The 18,535-nt window shown below is 51.2% G+C and overlaps 2 protein-coding genes across 2 annotated transcripts; one reads left to right on the top strand and one right to left on the bottom strand.

Moving 5' to 3' along the window:
• WRAP53 (WD repeat containing antisense to TP53) lies at positions 1-9,137 on the bottom strand. The gene is made up of 10 exons (XM_063301682.1): positions 8,681-9,137; positions 8,353-8,451; positions 7,471-7,579; positions 6,174-6,262; positions 5,593-5,683; positions 5,240-5,372; positions 3,493-3,701; positions 3,212-3,315; positions 1,303-1,446; positions 1-773 (listed from the first exon to the last, which is right to left on the bottom strand). Exons 1-10 carry the CDS (start codon positions 8,959-8,961, stop codon positions 581-583), a joined length of 1,452 nt encoding a protein of 483 aa, XP_063157752.1. The 5' UTR covers positions 8,962-9,137; the 3' UTR covers positions 1-580.
• Positions 9,138-14,463: 5,326 nt separating this feature from the next.
• LOC134497248 (thialysine N-epsilon-acetyltransferase-like) lies at positions 14,464-18,535 on the top strand. Its single transcript, XM_063302916.1, has 6 exons — positions 14,464-14,526; positions 15,171-15,222; positions 16,210-16,335; positions 17,235-17,336; positions 18,118-18,158; positions 18,281-18,535. The coding sequence occupies exons 1-6, from the start codon at positions 14,464-14,466 to the stop codon at positions 18,482-18,484; spliced, it is 588 nt and encodes a 195-aa protein (XP_063158986.1). The 3' UTR covers positions 18,485-18,535.

The raw sequence follows: 18,535 nt of genomic DNA on the forward strand, positions 1-18,535 counted from the left end.
TTTCGTTAGAAGGTGAACACGCATTTTGCAGCGTGAAAATAGGTACGGGAAATAAACATCGAGCCCACGCCCAGAGAAAGTCCTCCCTGGCTCAGGACAGTCACTGCCGAAGCCCGTCTGCCGGGCAGAGCCAGAAAAGCCACCAACAAGACTGGAGAGAGAGGAACTCTTGAAAGAGACACCGGCGGAAGGGTCCACTGTCCTCCCTTGGTTCCAAAAGAGGGGGGGGCAGGCCACCTGGGACCCCTTTCTCCAGCCCAGGAGCAAGGCTGGGGGTGGGAGATTTGGGCTTCCCCCGAGACCCCTCTTCGAAACCCCCCTTTCCAATTGTGCCTTCATGCAGACTCATGTCCTCCGTTTAGAACAAGTGCTCACGTCCAAGCAAAGGGATGCCCGCCTGCCTGCCCACCCGCCGGGAGCAGTTTTCATATGCACGGTCCTGGAACACGCAGGCAGACCAGCCCTCTGCATGCCAGCAGCACACGCCTGCCACAACAGCGACTGGTCTCGTTCAGCTCCTCGCAGCTCCGCAACCCAGAGAAGAGGCCACGGACGGGGCCCGGCTTTCTCCGCTCCCCGGCTAGGACACGGCCTCCCCGACTCCAGCGGCCGAGGAGCACCACCACAGCCGAAGAGAGTTGTCGCCCTGCGCCCCAGGATGACCAGGCAGGCGGTCCCCTCCTTCTTTCTCCTCGTCCTCCCCGCTGTCCAGCAGGTCAGGAAATTTACGCTGGCCAGAGGCGCTGGCCAACAGCGGCAGGCTGGGGTGGAGACTGAATAAAGAGGCAGAAAAATCAGGCAGAGTGGGGGCTGGCTCACGCACGGGCCTCCAGGCTCCCACATCTGGAACGCCTTCCCTGCTCTTCTGCACTGAGGACGACCCACAGCTGGAGCAACTCCCAGGAAGAGGGCCCGTTCTGCTCTCGAAGCGGCACGAACGCCGCCACGTGGATGATGGGCTCCTGCCTTGCCCTGCCCTGGAACAGCTTCCCTTCTTCCAAGCCGGGGCCCTGCCAATGTGGTGGACTTCAATTCCCAGAAGCCCCATCTAGCACAGCTAAGGATTCTGGGAGTTGAAGCCCAAGTCATCAGGAGAGAACAGACCAGAGGAAGCTGGCCCAAAGAGTGTGTTTCTGCATACTTTGGGTCAACACCGTACCCGGGGGAGACAGGGGCGCTCCAACATCCGGGCCACCACAATACCCACCCCACAGACTGCTACAGGATGGTAGACCTCAATCTAAAAGTGAAAAGGCGGACCTCGTCCCCCCCCCCCCCGTGACACCCGAGCACAATTAGTACCTGATCCCATTAATGCAGTCCCCCACGGCTTGGAACTGCAGGATGGGCTGTAACACAGCTGGGGGGCCAGAGGAAGGAGGCTGGGTGGTGTCCCAGACTGTAATGAGCCCATTGGTGTTCCCACTCAGCAAATACTTCCCACTCCTGTTGGGGAAAACAAAGGAAACCTAGTTGAAATATTGCTACACGGGCAGGGGACGGGAATACACAGCATGATTTCAAGGGTCTTCAAAGGGGAATGGCAAAGTCTGTTGCCTCTTTTAAACACGGCATTGTTTTCCCCTCTGCAGGGTGCAATCCAAGTGCAAGCCAATAATGATTGGTCGGGTACCATCAAGCCAGTGCCAACTCTTAGTGACCACCTAGATCAGGGCTTCTCAACCAGGGTTCCGCGAGAGGTGACGAGGGGTTCCCTGGGAGATCACGATTGATTTTAAAAATGATTTCAAATTCAGGCAACTTCGCATGAAAGAGGTAAGTTTCATTCCTTGTTTTTAGTTTAAGAACACTGTTACTGCATCTAGACAGACCTACCCACGAAAGGAATATAATGATTTTGTAATTTTGGGCCTACATCTGAGCGTGACCGTGCAGGGGTTCCCCAGGGCCTGAAAAATATTTCAAGGGTTCCTCCAGGGTCCAAAGGTTGGGGAAGGCTGACCTAGATAGTCCACCGAGGGATGACGATGAGGCTCCAGTAAGTAACAACAACAACAACAACAGCTGGAGCACAATGATGGAACCACGAAACAAAACTCACCAAAGCCAAAACTGATCACATTGCCAATGAGAGCAAAAAAAGACCAAAGATGAACCTGCAGATCGCATCAATAGCAGCTGTAACAAACTGTCTAAAGAATGTATTTATTTATCAAATTTGTCACCGCCCATCTCCTCCGACTGGAGGGACTCTGGGCGGTTTACAACACAGAATAAATATGCAATAAAAACTCAAATAAATACAGGGTAAAATTCCAATAAAATCCCACTAAAACCAAGACAATTTGCCATGACAGAGCTGCAAGAACCGGGCACTGGAATTTGTGCAGAAAGTTTACTGTTAACAAAAACTGCTGGGACCAGATGCCTGAAGAAGTCTTCGAAAATGAGAAGGCTGAGATTTTGAGGGATGCTAAAATACAGATTGATAGAAGCACAACATGCCAGACACTATTACTGAAAAGAAAAAAGCGCGGTAAGCAGTTGGAGGAACACCAGAGACAGCCAAACCAACGAAAAACAAATGGAAGAAAGTAAGGAATTAGCAGGGTTTGCAAACTGAAGTTGAGACGCTCTGAAAGAAAAAGTCAACTGTAATACCCACGGCCACTGGAGCCGTACCAAATATTTGGAGGTTTTAATTCTACCAGACTTGACGCTACCGACTTTGTAAGAGCAGCAGCAACAAAATTCCTCACTCGGAACTTCCCACATAGTACGGTGGAGCCTCCGTGACTCGCAGGCTCTCGGCTGGATCCCGAATCATCGGAAAATACCAGTCAAAAGAATGTGATTTTCGCTGGATGAATAAGTAACAATAACTGAAGCAAGCCAGGACAGTGTTTCTCAACCTCAGCAACTTTAAGATGTGTGGACTTCAACTCCCAGGATTCCCCAGCCAGCCACGCTGAGCTAGGCTGTTGTTGTTTTAAAACCAGTTGGGGGTTTTAGAGGAGGAGACGACTGGAGGGAATAGAAAACCGAAGTGGCCCCTTCTTTGCTTTATCTTGTCTCCTTCACCCACCACAAACCTCCGTGAATCCCCAAACGCTGGGGTAGCCGAGAATCCAGATGTTCTGGGCTCCCCTCAGCTTTGTGGTTCCCCTCTGCACTGCTGCAGGGAATATGCAGAAAAGCATCTATTTAGCGAGAGAGGATAAGAGCGGAGCGAATACAGACGGTCACTTACGGATCCACGTCAAAATAGAGTCTCTGATTGGTGGCCACGGTTCTGGAGAGAGCGAAGACAATTTCGCCCGGCTGTCGAAGGTCCCAGCAAAGAATCTCAGCGGCCTGACAGGGAACGGCAGATGCTTAAAAGAAGGGGGAAGGGGCTGAACTCCATTCTCACCTTCCCAACCAGCCTTCAGAGGGTCAGGTCACCCAGAACCGGAGTCAAGAGATGGAACTCGGCCACTGCTACGCAATGCCAGGCTAGGCCACTCGATCCCCACCACCACCAGGCCTTACCTTGCGGCCACCGGTGAAAAGGTAACTGCCATCCGGTGAAAAGAGCGCGTGGGTGACGCCGCCACGGTGCCCAAGAAGCATGGCCAATGGGTCCCCCTCTGCGCGGGAATAGAGGCCGACGGTCTTCGAGTAGGACGTGCAGGCGTACAGCGGCTGAGTCGGGCTGAAGGCAATGCAAGAGATAATCCCACTCTGGCCTTGCCTCTTTGCTGGGGAAGGCGGAAGAAAGGGGCAGGATTAGGCCCAGCCAGTTCCTCCATTAAGACTGATGGAACTATGAAATGGGAGCTTTCCTGCGCCTGCCCCACGCCAACGTACCAAGCACCCCATCTGAAGCTTTCCCTAAACCCAAAGGTTGAGCAATGTGACCTTGGCAGGAGTTTTGTGCTCCAGGTCTGAGGGTGTTTGTGCTCTCTGGGGAGAGGAGAGAGGACCCATCAAATCCCATTTTGTTTCATTCAAATTACAGATCGCAAAGAGGGTCACTCTTGAATAATTTCCTGCTTTTGACCCCTTAAAAATAAGCATTTGTGAAAAAGTTTTGGAGCCCACTGAGAAGTGGTGAAGCTCCAGTTGAAGGCATATAGCTCAGATGAGTTTTAATAACAAAACTGACATTCGTTACGGGTGAAGATCATCTTTCGTCTTCCTGGCATTTTTTATTACCCTGCTTCAAATTGTTCCCCGGTTTGTAAACTGCTTTGAACATTCCCAAAGAGTCGCATTTCTGGCTAGCTGGGGGCCGAAAAGCAAAGCAGAATATATTGCCCAAATGGGCCGAGAGATCCAGCTCAACCGTTTTGTGGAATATTCTAATTATCGGCCATCATTCTAGTTGGATCCCTTGGGCCTTGCTTCAGTTTACAAGAGAGGAGGTTTAAAAAGGGACCTTGCCAAGGGTCCTTCAGGAACCTTATTGAGGCTCAACGGCTTGGGACAACAGAACCTAAAGGAGGACTGGATTCCCACCCAATCCTAAGTCCATCCTGGGGGGTCTGCTCTGGGCACCCTCTTATGCTGCAGGGCAGCGAATGGCTACTTGGGCCTGGGCTCTTGACTGGCACCCCTCAATTCTGGAATGCCTTCTCCTGGAAGATGGTGCCATCTTTGTTCTCCTTTTGGCCCGAGGCAAAGGCATTTTTACCCTCTCGTGCCTTCTGATAATTTTATTACACTGGTTTATTTATTTCCTGGACTGCTGCCCACTGCAACGGGGAGAGAGACTTGGCAGTTTGCAATATTCCCATCAAATACATTAAAACATCCACGGTGGTAAAAAGGCAAATCCAACACAAGGCACCAACCCATCCACAGTGATCGACAGAAGCAAAATAAACCAGTAAATGGATGGCAACATTTCACACCTCGAAGCTTCTCCAAAACAATTTGCTTTTTAACAACTGGCGGGAAGCCAACAGATTTCAAGGGGGAAAGGCTGTTGCAAAGCGCAGGCAGAGCAGCAGAAAACCAAGCCTGCAAACGTCCGCCATCCCCCCCCGCAAAACTACCAGGAGAGTCTCCTACTGCAGGGAGCTCACAACCAGTGGCAAAAAGTGGTCCCGGGAGAGCATCCCTCGTTTTTCTTCCTGCCATTTTTATTTATTATTTTACTATTTATCTTGCCACTTAGGATGTGGCTTAACACACTGCACGGTCCCCCGGTAGTTCAGTCTTGCCCAAGACTTCTGCTGCCAAGGAAGCTTCACTTTGCTCAGGCACCCCTCGACCCGCACTAATGCCAGCTCACCAAAAGTGGGCCTGTTCTCGCACATCCGACCGGGTCGCGATGTGTTGAACACTCGCACCATCTTGTCGAACCCGCAGAAGAGCTGGGCGCCGTCGGGAGTGAAGCAGAGGGAGTGGGCGGCCGTTAACTCATCCTGGATCAAACAGACAGACAAGCCTGTGGCCAGCTTCGTGGGAGGGGGGTGGAAGGAGAATTGCAGGGCCCCAACTTTTCCCAGGAGTTCTTGCTTTAAATTATATTATGTTCATTAACAGAACAAAGCACAGAGAACTTCAAATGATTAACCAGATAATTTATCTCCCGACAAGATAAAAGCCTGCAAAGTGGGGCCTTTCGGCTTCACACTGACTCACGAGGTGATTGTAAGGGCGAAAGGAGGCCCGCAGATCCCCACAGAAGGCGTCCCACACGTGGATGGGGTTGTCACGACTGCTGCTGGCGACACTGCAAGGGGAGAGAGGCAGCGAAGGGAAGGTCAGGGACTGGCAAAACCAAGCCGCGCCATGGAAGAGGGCTCTGGGCAAGCAAGGGGCACCCTGCTTCCCTCTTTCAGCATTTCAGACCTGAGCTCGGCATATTCCTGCACCGTCAGGCCTAGGACTCAGCAGTCCTAAAGGCATTTCTTTGGGGTGTGAGCCAAGGGGTGGAAAGCCGAAAGGGACGGGCGATGCAAAAACGCAAGCCTCTTCCTTCCATCACCCCCCTTCTCCGGGTGGCAGAATTTAACCGGCTCGGTCTCAAAAACACTTTTAAGAGGGCACCGTGGAGATCACCTCAAACAGCCAGCAGTATTTCCTGCTTGGTCTGCAGCCCAAGCTTTGAGCCACCCTTTCAGGGAGGCCTCGATTCCCCTTTTTTAAAACAACGACACTGTTGGGGGCTTTGAGAGGAAAAACAAGGCGGGGGGGGGGGGGAAGAGTCCGGATGGCTTTACAAACAACTCTGCGGGTCAGAAGAATTCATCAGCGGGAACCAGCAGTAGTCGTAGATGGTATCTCCTTCCGCCATGTGCAGGACGGGGCTCTGTGGAGGGAGAGAGGAGACCCATGTGCCTGGAGCACCAATGCCTTGCTGCTGAGGCTGTCCTCACAGCACGAAGGCTCCGCACTCTTGCCTATGCTCTTTTAAAAAGAGATGCCTTTATTCATCCAGACCAGTGTTTCTCAACCTCAGCAACTTTAAGAGGTGTGGACTCCGACTCCCAGAATTCCCCAGCCAGCATGGCTGGCTGGGGAATTCTGGGAGTCGGAGTCCACACCTCTTAAAGTTGCTGAGGTTGAGAAACACTGGTCTGGAAGAAGCATGTGCACAACTTGCAAATGAGGACTTGGGGTGTGAATTCAGGCAACCCCCTCCTTAATTCCCCACCCCACCCCAGCTGGGGTGAACAGCTGTCCTTCCTTCCACAGTTGCACACAGGAGCATGTGCAGCCTTTTTCAGACACATGTGTGCAATTCAGGAGTCAGGACAGGTGTCTTTTGGGAGAGCGCGCCATGCTACTGCCACAGCCTAACACCCCCCCACCTCCCGCTAAGCTGGCCTTCTTAAGAACAAAACAGGCCAAAATCTTCCTCCTTCCGCTGCCTACATCTTCTGGAGGCCTGTTCAGATACTGTGGATGGTCTGGACTTCCCAGCTGTTACAGCTACGCAACGGCAACGAATTCAGCCGCCCCGCAGTGGAGATTATGCCCCAATCAACAGCAGAGCGTAGTTGGTTTGTCCTTAGCCTTAGGAACACTTCTCAAGAAGGAAACCCTGAATTTACTTTGGACAAGGAATCACATTTTAACCTACCGCTTCTTACAGATTTACAAACCCAGGCCTCTTTTAAGCCTGGCTTTAAAAGTGAGCTTTTGTTATGCCTCGATCCGGGAGTATCCTGGTTCGCTTTTCAGCGCTACCCATTTATTCAGGGTTTCAGCAAAAGTGGGGGAGAAAAGCTACTCTTGACGGTCCGCAAGACAGACTCTGCCTCGTTCAGCAAGACAAGTGTGGCGAATTCAGATCTTCGCTTAGCCTTGAAGTGACAAAGAAGCGGAAGTCCACAGTACAGGGGTCGGGACGCACGCCGGTCTTGCACATCAGACTGGCTCCAGTCAAACCCACCCAGACATCAGCCTCGCCCCTCTCCCTCCCACCCCTCGCAGCCTGCTTTGCCCACCCCTCTCTCCTGGTGTGGGAGGTCATATAAATTGACTAAATAAAAAAGGAGCGACAAATCAACTCACCATTTCGGCAACAGTCCCCCACTCCTCTGCATACAGCTCTGTGGGAAGGTTGTATATGCGCAGGGTGTTGTCGGCACTGTTGGTAAGCAGGCAAGTCCCGTCAGGAGCCCTGGAGGAGGAGGGAGGTGTCAGAAACACACCCTGAAAGAGGGTCTCCTCCATCAAGGAGAGGCCCCCTCCTGGCCCATCTCACTCAGCAATCCGAGTTGTCGTCCAGCCAAAGAGGAGGGGAGAAAAGTGACACAAATCTGACAAGGCAAGTTGTATTGCAGCGAGGAATGCAACCCGCAAAAGGGTGTTCCTCAGACTTACTTTTCGTTCTTCGTGCCCTTTCAAACCAAGAATGATTTACTCCAGTGTTTCTCAACCTCAGCAACGTTAAGATGCCTGGACTTCAACTCCCAGAATTCCCCAGCCAGCATGCGCTGGCTGGGGAATTCTGGGAGTTGAAGTCCACGCATCTTAACGTTGCTGAGGTTGAGAAACACTGATTGATCCAACTCAAAAATTCTGCCTTCGAGGCCTGCATCTTCCTTTTAGAATTTCTCACCTGTTTTTGACTGGAACTCATGGGCTCCTGTGCCTGCCTCGCAGGAGAAAGATTCTTCGTCTTCCAGTCTTCAACCCCTTCCCTCTCAGGGATTCAGCTGTGTCACCTTTTTTTTTTTCCTATCAGCCTCACTGCCAACCCCCTCCATTCCCCTTACTCCCCACCTCGCACTACCTCTGTGGCTGCTGGGATAGGTCTCTGGGTCCCTCGAGCACCACCTGCCCCAGACAGGTACAGCCACCACCCAGACGCAGAACGAGGGGGAACGGGCCTCTGCTTTCAAGGCCCAGGTGGCCTGGCCCGGCCAACGGCACAGCCTTCCACCTGCTTACCATTTGCAGCCCTTCAGGAAGTTCTCTGGGACATGACTATACTCCGCCCAGGAGCCCGTCAAAAGTCGGGGGGCCTCCGAAAAGTCATATGCTGGAAAGCTAGGAGACAGAGGGAAGGCCCGTCACATCTCCGGTGTTCCTCCTCAACGAATCTGCCTCCCCGACTCTAATCACGCCATGCCTCAAAACCACAGAGCTGCTGCCCTTTCTCACACCCAGGAAGAGCAACGTGGAACATCCTCTTTTCCCCGAGATCGAGGAAGGCCCGGGGGTTCCTCCTCAGCCAAGCTGCGCCCTGTTCAGAGGAGCTGCAGTGAGTCCAACTCACTAGTATTCTCCTTGGTTGGTCAACGCTCCCCCCTCGTCAGCTGTTCCTTCCTTCTTCCCATTTTCCAGCCCTTCCTCAAAGCCCTGGGCGGTGTCCTCGGACCTGGATTCTTCTGCCCCTCGAGAAGGTGCCCGGCCAGCAGTATTTTCGTCTTCCTGAGCCCCGTTTAGCCTTGGCACTTTACGAGCTGGCCCAGACCTTTCCTCAGCTTCCTCTTCGTGGTCGGTCGGCTGTTGCAATTCCAGGACAACCTGACCCTCCGCAGACAACTCAGCTTCCATCACGAACGCCTCAAAGGCCCTCTAAGATAACAGTCGCTAAGTGAGGCTCTGCTCGGGTGGTATTTATTCCTGCACTTATCCTGGCTGTGGCCAGAATTCCAGGAACAGCTTGAGGAGGCCACAGGCTCAGGTGCCTTAGTCATCCCAGCACAGGAACGGAATGGGCGCCAAGCGGAAGTGCTGGTTCTGCAGATTAAAATAAAGAAGTATTAATGTTGTAAAAGCTGAAGCAAGCTAGTCTAGATACAAGTATTCGAGGCCATCACAGAATTTAGCAGTCTGATGGCTCTTGTACAGGTAGTCCTCAACTTACAACCATTTGTTTAGTGACTGTTTGAAGTTACAATGGCACTGAAAAAGTGACTTATGACTGGTCCTCACACTGACGACCTCTGACGCGTACCCGCGGTCACGTGATCAAACGTCAGGCACTTGGCAACCAGTATGTATTTACAACAGTTGCAGTGTCCCAGGGTCACACCATCGCCATATGCGACCTTCCCAACTGGTTTCCGACAAGCAAAGTCAGTGAGGGAAGCTGGATTCGCTTAACAACCATGTGATTCACTTAATGACCACAGTGATTCACTTAATGAACATGGCAAAAAAGGTTGAAAATCGGGCGTGACTCACTTAACGGCCTCTCTTAGCAATGGAAGTTCCTGTCCCAGTTTAAGTCAAGGACTACCTGTATTTAACAAAGGGAGGAAATTAACATTTAAAAACCAAGATACTAGTACCTCTAAAGCAGTCATGCTGAGGGATGCACAGAAATTCCAACAGGAAATTCCTACTTATTCTTTTATCCCTGCTATAACCAGCACACACATCTCAAACAGTGGAACAGCCTGGCTCCTGGAGTCATGGGGGCTCCATCACTGGAGGTTTTTAAGCAAAGGTTGTACAGCCATTTGTCTGGGAAGGTCTGGGGATTCCTGCCCTAGGCAGGGGTTGGACTAAATGACATCCAAGGTCCCTTTGGACCTTAGGAGTCTATGACGAACAAAAATGGATCTGGGGTGAGAGATGGAATAATTCTGAACAAACCAACCTTCACTAAAGCAAGTACATTTTCTGAAGGAACAGAAAGGAGAGGGGAAACGTGGAATAACCCCGGTCTTTTCTTTGGGGAGGGAAAGGGAGAGAATGTTTGAGAAATTATTCTCTCAGTTTGGAGGAAAGAAAGAAGAAAAGGACTGTGACTCAGTGGTTGATGCAGAGGATAGAGATGGCTTTGAAGAAACATTCAACAACCGTTACGTTAACCTCAGCTTAGCCTGGATAGACAGGAGGGGATAAGGAAAAAAATCAGGACTGTCCCATCTTGATTCTCTTAAGCGTAAGAGGGGGCAGAGGGAAACCCGGTCAGGCTTTCAAGAGGCTATTATGTTATACCCTGTAACAACAGTGTTTCTCAACCTCTGCAACTTTAAGAGGTGTGGACTTCAACTCCCAGAATTCCCCAGCCAGCCATGCTGGCTGGGGAACTCTGGGAGTTGAAGTCCACACCTCTTAAAGTTGCAGAGGTTGAGAAACACTGGAATAAACAGACTTCACCCCCAGCAAATCTCCTCCTATAACCTCCAACCCGGCTTCCTTGCTCTCAGCTACATCCTGCACGCTGATAAGGCGCTCGGAACAAATGAAGGGTGGCCATTATTAAATCAATAACTCAATGTATATTAATAAATGATTAAAGGTGAAAGGTGAAAAGTCCCCTGTGCAAGCACCGAGTCATGTCTGACCCTTTGGAGGGACGCCGCTGGTTTGCCATCGCCTTCCCCAGTGGTCACCTTCCCTTAAATTAAATTATTAATTTAATTTAACTTAAAATATTTAAAACTTAATTTAAAATTTAAAAATATTGATTGAATTTCTGATTACATAATTTAACGAAATGATGAATTAAGGGGCGGCCGTCACTAAATAAATTAATCATAAATTAAATAATTCAACGAAATAATAAATTAAGGGGTGGCCCCCATGAAATAAATTAATAATAATAAACGATTACGTAATTTAATGAAATAAATTAAGGGTGGCCACCATTAACATTAACGTTAAGCATCCAGGCCGGGCGGTGCAGCGCAAAAGGGAAATAACAGACACGCGTTTGGCTCTGCAGGGTTCACACGTGTCACCATCGTAACGATCCAAATAGCATAATACGTGCAGAGTTGCGCAGCGCCGTCAGAGGCGAGCTCCGGGACTCCCCGCAGCTCCATCCCCGGGAGGAGGCGGCGAAACGCGGCCCGCCATTTCCTCCCCTCCCGGAAGCTTCTTCCCAACGTGCAGCTGATGGGCGGCGGAAGGCGCCCGCCATGACACTTTAGGCTCCGCCCCTTTGGGCGACGTTCCGTCTCGCGAGATTTGGAGACTCTCGGGCGGCGCCCCGTCTTTTGCCCACAGAGAGAAGAAAGTGTAGAGTAAACCTCCTGGAGGTCTAAGTGGGAACTTCCGGGTGCTGTCTTTAAATTCCTCCTTCCGCCCTCCCAGAGAGAATTCAGACTTATTCCCGGGAAGCAGCTGAGGATGCCAGACTTTCTTCAACCTGATTGGAAAGGGGGCGCTGCCAGGGTCACCTCAGTTAAAAAGAGCTCGAATCCCCTGCAGAGCCCTGCAGTGTAGACCACTGCTGACTTTGCAGTTCCTTTTTTATGACAGAGAAGCCCCCCCATCCCCGCATGGTCCATGCCTGGTTGGGGAAAACTTCTGCAATCCTTCATTGCTCCCAACAGGCATGTCTTGTAGCCCCAACAAGTCTTCTTTCTGCATTATTGATAGAATAAAATGAATTAGGCAGGGTTCGTGTTAAGCTTTGGTTTGTTTTAACTGCAGTGGTGAATAAACCACAATAACTGGGCTTGTCCATCAACCTTAAGCAAGCAAATCACAGTATGGCTGTGTGAGGTGCAAATCCCGCCATGATGTCACACTATTTCCTTGCAGTGGATTTTCCAAATCTACCAGACTCCAAGTCCCGCAATCTCCACCCTGCATGGCCAAAGGGCACCTGGTTGGGGAAAGGGGCTGCAAATTTTGAGTGGACCCACTTGTCGCACATAAGAGCTACCTGCAGAAAGTCAGGCCTGGGCATTTGGAGGGGCAGGTGACATCAAGTCAAGAGGAACTTTAATTTGGATCCACCCCCACCACCCCCTTTTATTGGCCCATCTGAAGAATGGACCACATAGCAGGGCTGGAGGGTTGGAACCGACATGAAAAAGGAAAAAACCCTGATTGCACTGTTGTGTTGCCACCGTGACTTTTTTGAACATGCCCTGCAGAAACTTGACTGAACGGAGTCCTGAACTCGGGGGTAGCCTTAAACCAAAGAACATCAGAAGCAGGCTTTCTCCGCGGAGTCGCCTCTCCCGTCGGTTCAGCCTCTGAGCACTTTTTGAATAGGACTCCTGATGCAACCATGGGGGCGCAACCATGGTCACTGGGAGGAAAGGGGACGAGTGAGGTCACGCATATCACAACCTTGCGCAAGGGACTGATTCGAGTTACATCGTTTGCATCGCCTGCTTCTTTCTGCCAACGGGAAACGTGAAGCGATGTGGTGGCTTCTGCCAACGGTTGCCGCCAAGCTGTTCTCTCCAGCAATAAAAATGCAGGGCTGGGTTTCGCAGTAGACTTAACCCGCGGCCTTTCCCCGCTGCCGAGTTAAAGGGCGAGCCACCCAGTCTCAAGCTGGCAGAGAACCGGAACAGCGAAACAGTTGCCCTCCCTACTGCTGATCGCTGTCCTGCTCCAACTGCTTCTTGTGGGTTGCCCCCGACCGGAGGTGCCCTCATTTCACAGGGGCAGGGTGTGTCTCCAGAAAACTGGGGAGATGCCAAGTTTTGCAAGTCCATCTCTCTCCTGAACATCCTGTGACTCATTCAAAATGCAGGCGTCTGCAAGCCGGCTGAACGGCTTGCGAAAGTGCGTTTGGGAAAAGCACTAAACCCGTGTTGTCGTGAAATAGAAAGCTGGAGAGCGTGGGTCTGCCTGTCTTTCAAGGCTCACCAGCGCCCCCGCTCTGTCCCCAGCCCATATCATCTGGCCTCACTGCCAGGTTGGCAGGTGGTTCCCCCTTCAGGTAGTCCTCACTTGACAACCATTCGTTTAGTGATGGTTCGGACTTATGATGGTGCTGGAAAAAACAACTTATGACCAGTTATGACAACCACAACTGGAACCAGAATTTCAGTTGCTAAGTGAAGCAGTCATTAAGCAAATCCAATCCAATTTTATGACCTTTTTTGTGGTGGCCGTTAAGCGAATCATGGGGGTGTTATGTGAACCAAGTGGTCGTTAAGCGAATCACTCAGTTCCCCATTGATTTTGCTTGCCAGAAGCCATCCGGGAAGGTTGAAAATGGAGATCATGTGACCACAGGATGAAGTGATGGTCATAAATGCGAATTGGTTGCCAAGCACCCAAACTGTGATCATGTGACTGCAGGGTCACTGTGACAGTTTTAAGTGCAAGGACTGGTCATAAGTTCTTTTTTCCAGCACCATCCAGCACCTGCGTTTTGAATGAGTCACAGGATGTTCAGGAGAGAGACGGACTTGCAAAACTTGGCATCTCCCCAGTTTTCTGGAGACTAAAAAGACGAGAGGGGGAAAGGAATGCAGGGGCGTCTGCAGGGAAGGGGTCAAAAAAGGCAATATGGCAACACACACTTAAAAAGGCACAGGGCTTTGGCTGCGGGGGTACAGGGGCTGTCTTTGCTCTTCTGGCCACCCGTGGGTGCCCCATTTGAGCGTAATGGTGTTCTGAGGGATCTTCCCCACACAGTGCAATTTTGCAATCTGGGAGAGGGCCCCAGTTAACTAAATTTACCTTTTCCTGAGTCTGCCCTGGATACTCAAGATAAACTTTCCAGGTTTTGTCCATGCTGAAACCCCCCCGCTCCGCTTATTATTATTATTATTATTAAATTTATGCACCGCCCATCTCACTATGGGTGGCTTGCAAATAAAAGTATCTACCTGAGGGTTACAACTAACCAAACTTGCATGCCGTGCAAATGCCAACGCTGGGTCTTTCACTGACCCCTTGAGGCACGTGCTGGCTCACCTGGGGAGGGTGCCCCAGAAGGGGGTCCTCCGGCGGGGGCTGTTCCAAGCAAGATAGCATCCCCTCCAGTGGGGAAGGGATGAAGCGGAGCCGAGAGGGAAGGAGATGGGTGCCAGAGAAAGTTAATTTGCAGCAGGGGTCAGCCCTGCCACCCTTGCCCTGCTGAGGTGGGGCAAAATCCCAGCTCCGTGGCGTGAGGAACTGGAGCAAAGAGCAGAGCGTCACTTCTGGTCCACTCCGGGTCACGCCAGCGTCCTCCTCTGCAGAGCCTGAGGTCTCCCGTCACGGCCCCGAAGACAGGGGCTGAGCCACGCAGCCAAGCGGAGAAGGCAGGCCGGCCACAGGGGGCCAGGGCCGGGCACGGGCTTTAAAGGACGAGTGTCCAGCGGAGCAGCACCAGCAGAGCCTCCAAGGCATCGTCCTGCAACCATGAGCTTCCTCGTCCGTCCTTGGGCCAAAAGGGACCTTCGGGATGTCATGAGGCTAGTTAAGGTGAGACGCTGGGCAGCGGGTGGCTGGGAAGGGAAGGCAGAGGAAGGGGTCCGGGGGTCCCAGGAGGAAGGCAGGGGCCTGGGAATTGGCCCGCTGCTTTTAATGTCAGAATAAAGACTGGGGAGAGGTGGAACAGGGATGAGGGGGCTGGCGATCCAACTGGTAATGCTTTGCTGGTTGATCGATTGATTATGTGCCATTAAATCAGTGTCATCTTTTAGTGACCACCTAAATCAGTGTTTTCAACCTTGGCCACTTTAAGAGGCGTGGACTTCAACTCCCAGAATTCCCCAGCCAGCATGAAGGTCTGTCTCCAACCTGGTCTTTGAGGTCTTCCAAGGGTGCCCTCGTCGCCACTCTAACTGAGTCCCTCCGCGGACTGCTGATCATCCTCTTCTCCTCTTTCCTTCCACCGTTCCCAGCAATTACAGCCTTCGCTGGGGGTGGACAGAGAGAGAGGAACCCACCTTGGCCTTGTGCGGCTGTTAAAGAAACTTTGATAAGAATTTTTCAGGTGGAGAAGGAGTTGTCCAAGGTTGTAGGCAGCCTGGGGGGACAGGGACACAGACTCTGCTTTGGAATCTCCCTACTGGAGTGGGATCGGGGTGTGGCGGCCCGTTCAGGAGGGCTTCCGTCTCTTTCAGGAACTGGCGGTGTCTCACAACGCTCTCCACCAGGTGAAAACCTCGCCGGAAGGTAAGGGACGGATTTCCACCATGCTTGTGTTTGGTTACGAAAGCAAAAGTGTTTAATGAGAGAACCCTCTGCCAAGCGAAGATGGGTCATGCCAGTGGTCCTGGTACATAGCTCATCGGCTGCCCTTGGCCTTGCCTGCTTTAAACAGGGAGAAAGCCAACAGATCAAGCGTTCACTTTCAGTACAGGTAGTCCTCGACTTACGGCCGCTTGTCTAACAATGGCTCAAAGTTACGACGGTCTCAGAAAAAATGCTTTACAACTTGTACTTGCACTTCAGACCGTCATACCACCCCAACACTCACATGATTGCAATTTGGGCACTTGGCAAGCAGCTCGCATTTACGTCCAGTTGCAGCATCCTGCAGTGATGTGATTGGGATTTGCAACCTGGTTTCCTGAATTCGCTTAAAGACTGCAGTGATTTGCTCAATGACCTTCGTAAAAATGGTTGTAAAATCGGGTCTGGTCATGTGGTGAGTTGACTGCAATAACTTGCGATGGAAATTCCAGTCCCAACTGTGGTCGTAAGTGGAGGACTACCTGTAGGGTGCAGATATAGGATCAGGGCGTGTCTGCTTGTCTTCCCAGCCTGCTCCTGAGGAGTGGAGAGAGCCAGCTTCCAGAAATCTGCTTTAAGCATCTAGAAAGCCTGAATCCACTTCTTTTGCTTTACAAATATGAGACAAAAAGGCTGATTAGAAAACTGAAGTTGGAGCATCCCTTCTAAAGTGTCTCTTCAGCACAGGTCCCAACAATCCTTGTTTTTTTCCTTCTTAATTCGTAGAATTCACAATTTGCAACTCTGATCTCCCAGCAAGCTTTTAAAATGTCTGTGCGTGTGTGTGTGTACAGTATCTCTGTGCTGCAATTTTTCCCACATACCCGCCCACACTTCAAGTGATAAAGCGAAAACTGTTTAATTGCCAAAGAAGTAGTTTAAACTTTAACTGGCTCAATTAAACTAGTCTGAACCTCTGACTGATCCTTTCCGAAGTGCCTAAAGGGAACCATTGTGATGTCTTTGCAGTTCTGCAGCAAGATGGGTTCAGAGAAGACGCCATCTTTGGGTATCTGGTGGCCGAGGTGCCCCCCACACAAAGGAGCAAAGACGGTACAGCTAGAGACGAGGGTCCCCTTGCAGGGGGGCACCCCAGCCTTCCGGAGGGCGGGGAGGGGCCCTGCAGAGCCAGGAGATGGGCCGGGGGAATCGGAGGAAGGTGAACGCTATGCTCAAGAAAATGTGCTAAATGGCAGATTAAGTGTCTTATCACCATCATTTGATTGATTGTGATCCCAGAAGAAATGGAAGTGGCTCCCCCATGGCATAGACACCCACTCCCAGCCCCTGTTGCACCATCCTGGCCTTGCTTTCTATTCTCTATCCTTACAAAAACTTTTGAGCTGTTTTAAAACCTGGCTCTCAGCGGGAGTTACATTACAGGTAGTCCTTGACTTAGGACCACAGGTGGGACTGGAACTTGTGTTGCTAAGTGAGGCGGTTGTTAAGTGAGTCACGCCTGATTTCACAACCTTTTTTGCCATGGGCTTTAAAGCAAATCACCGTGGTCGTTAAGTGAATCACATGGTTGTTATGCGAATCAGCTTCCCCCATTGACTTTGCTTGTTGGAAGCTGGCTGGGAAAGTCACCAATGGTGATCATGTGACCCCAGGACGCTGCATTCCAGTCGCCAACCACCTGAATTTTGATCACACGACCGCAGGGACTCTGCAATGGTCATAAGTGCGAGGACCAGCCACGAGTCACTTTTTCAGCACTGTCGTAACTTCAAACGGTTGCTAAATGAATGGTCGTAAGTCGAGGACTACCTGTAATGCATCGCTGTGAACATCCAACACATTTCTTGCAATGTGCAATAGAAAGAAGGGTGCAGGAAATTCACCCCGGCCCGTGAATTAAGCAAATGCATTCATCCCCTTTGCAGAAATCCAACTCACCATTTTTTTCAGTCTCGTGATTGACACAGTTTGCCCCTCCCTTTTTGCTGCAGGCCACACAATTGTTGGGTATCAGTTCCACTACCTGACTTACTGCACCTGGTCCGGCCCAATCCTCTTCGGCGAAGATCTCTACGTGATGCCAGAGTTCAGAGGTAGCAAAGAAAGTGGGTGGTTGTCAAGATATGCAAATGGCCTTTCCCTTATTATTCAGAGGTTCGCACATATTAGCAGAGACCAGTGAAAATTAATCCGCGCACACAACACTGGGATGAGGCCGTATGGCGGCGGCGTCCGCAGCTACATCTGTCTGAATAGTGTTGTGGGCAGGATGTGCATGGGCGTGTGATGGGCTGTGAGAATAACCTTTTGAGGAACGGGAGGAAGAGCCAGTCAGATAAGAGAAATCTGAGTCTGGGGCAGAACTGTAATTCGAGAAAGCGTCTCAGGCTGGACCCTCCCTCGTTCTCTTGTAGGTAAAGGCAGGGAGCGGGGAGGCCCTTTCAGACTTGCAAGATTCTGTTCCTGCAGTGTTTTTCATCCTAACCCTAACCCTAACCCTAACCCTAACCCTAACCCTAACTTTTCTTAAAGTTGCCAAGGTCGAAAAACACTGTGTTATTGTAACCCTGTAATAAAAGTAGCATTCGTATTCCTAACTTTGCTTTCCTAGCCTGGTCTACCTCGAAGGGCGAAAGGGCGTGATACAGGAATATATATAAACTCCACTGCTTCATACTAAAAGTTAAAAGCCAGTTGATATAACCAGGAGGAATCTTGAACGTCTTGAGAGTGGCCTTGTTTTAGGTACGCCTTCCAAGACCCGCTTGACCTGGATTTAAGCAATCTCCTGGCCAAATCCAATACCTGACCTAACTCAAAAGCTCAAGATGGTTTATGACACGTGTGTTTTCTCTCTCTCATATTTCTGGCCAGGGAGAGGCATCGGCACCGCCTTGCTGAACCAGGCAGTTAAGGTGAGGCTCAAGGGAGGGGTCGGGAAGCCGCCTGGCCAGCGAGTCTTCCCCTGTCTGGTCCCCGGGGCCCCGAGGACCCCTCCAGAATCAGGCCAGCCTGGCCTTTAACCTCTTGCCCCCAGATTGCGCCGGAAAAAGGCTGTTCCCAGTTCCGGTTCATCTCAGCCGAGAACCATCAGGCGGCGACCGATTTCTTTGCCAAGAAAGGAGCTGTGAACGTCACCATCAGGGACTCCTGGCACGTCTTCCATATGGAAGAGGACCACATTGTGAGGCTGGCGGAGAAAGCAACAACAGAGCTGGCCCCCGATTCCCAGCGGATCTAGGCCCCCTCGCCCCTCCAATTTCTTGCCCTGGCCCATCTCATCTCTCGACTT

The sequence above is a fragment of the Candoia aspera genome, chromosome 4 (genome assembly GCF_035149785.1).
Source record: "Candoia aspera isolate rCanAsp1 chromosome 4, rCanAsp1.hap2, whole genome shotgun sequence".
NCBI classification, from domain to species: Eukaryota; Metazoa; Chordata; class Lepidosauria; order Squamata; family Boidae; genus Candoia; species Candoia aspera.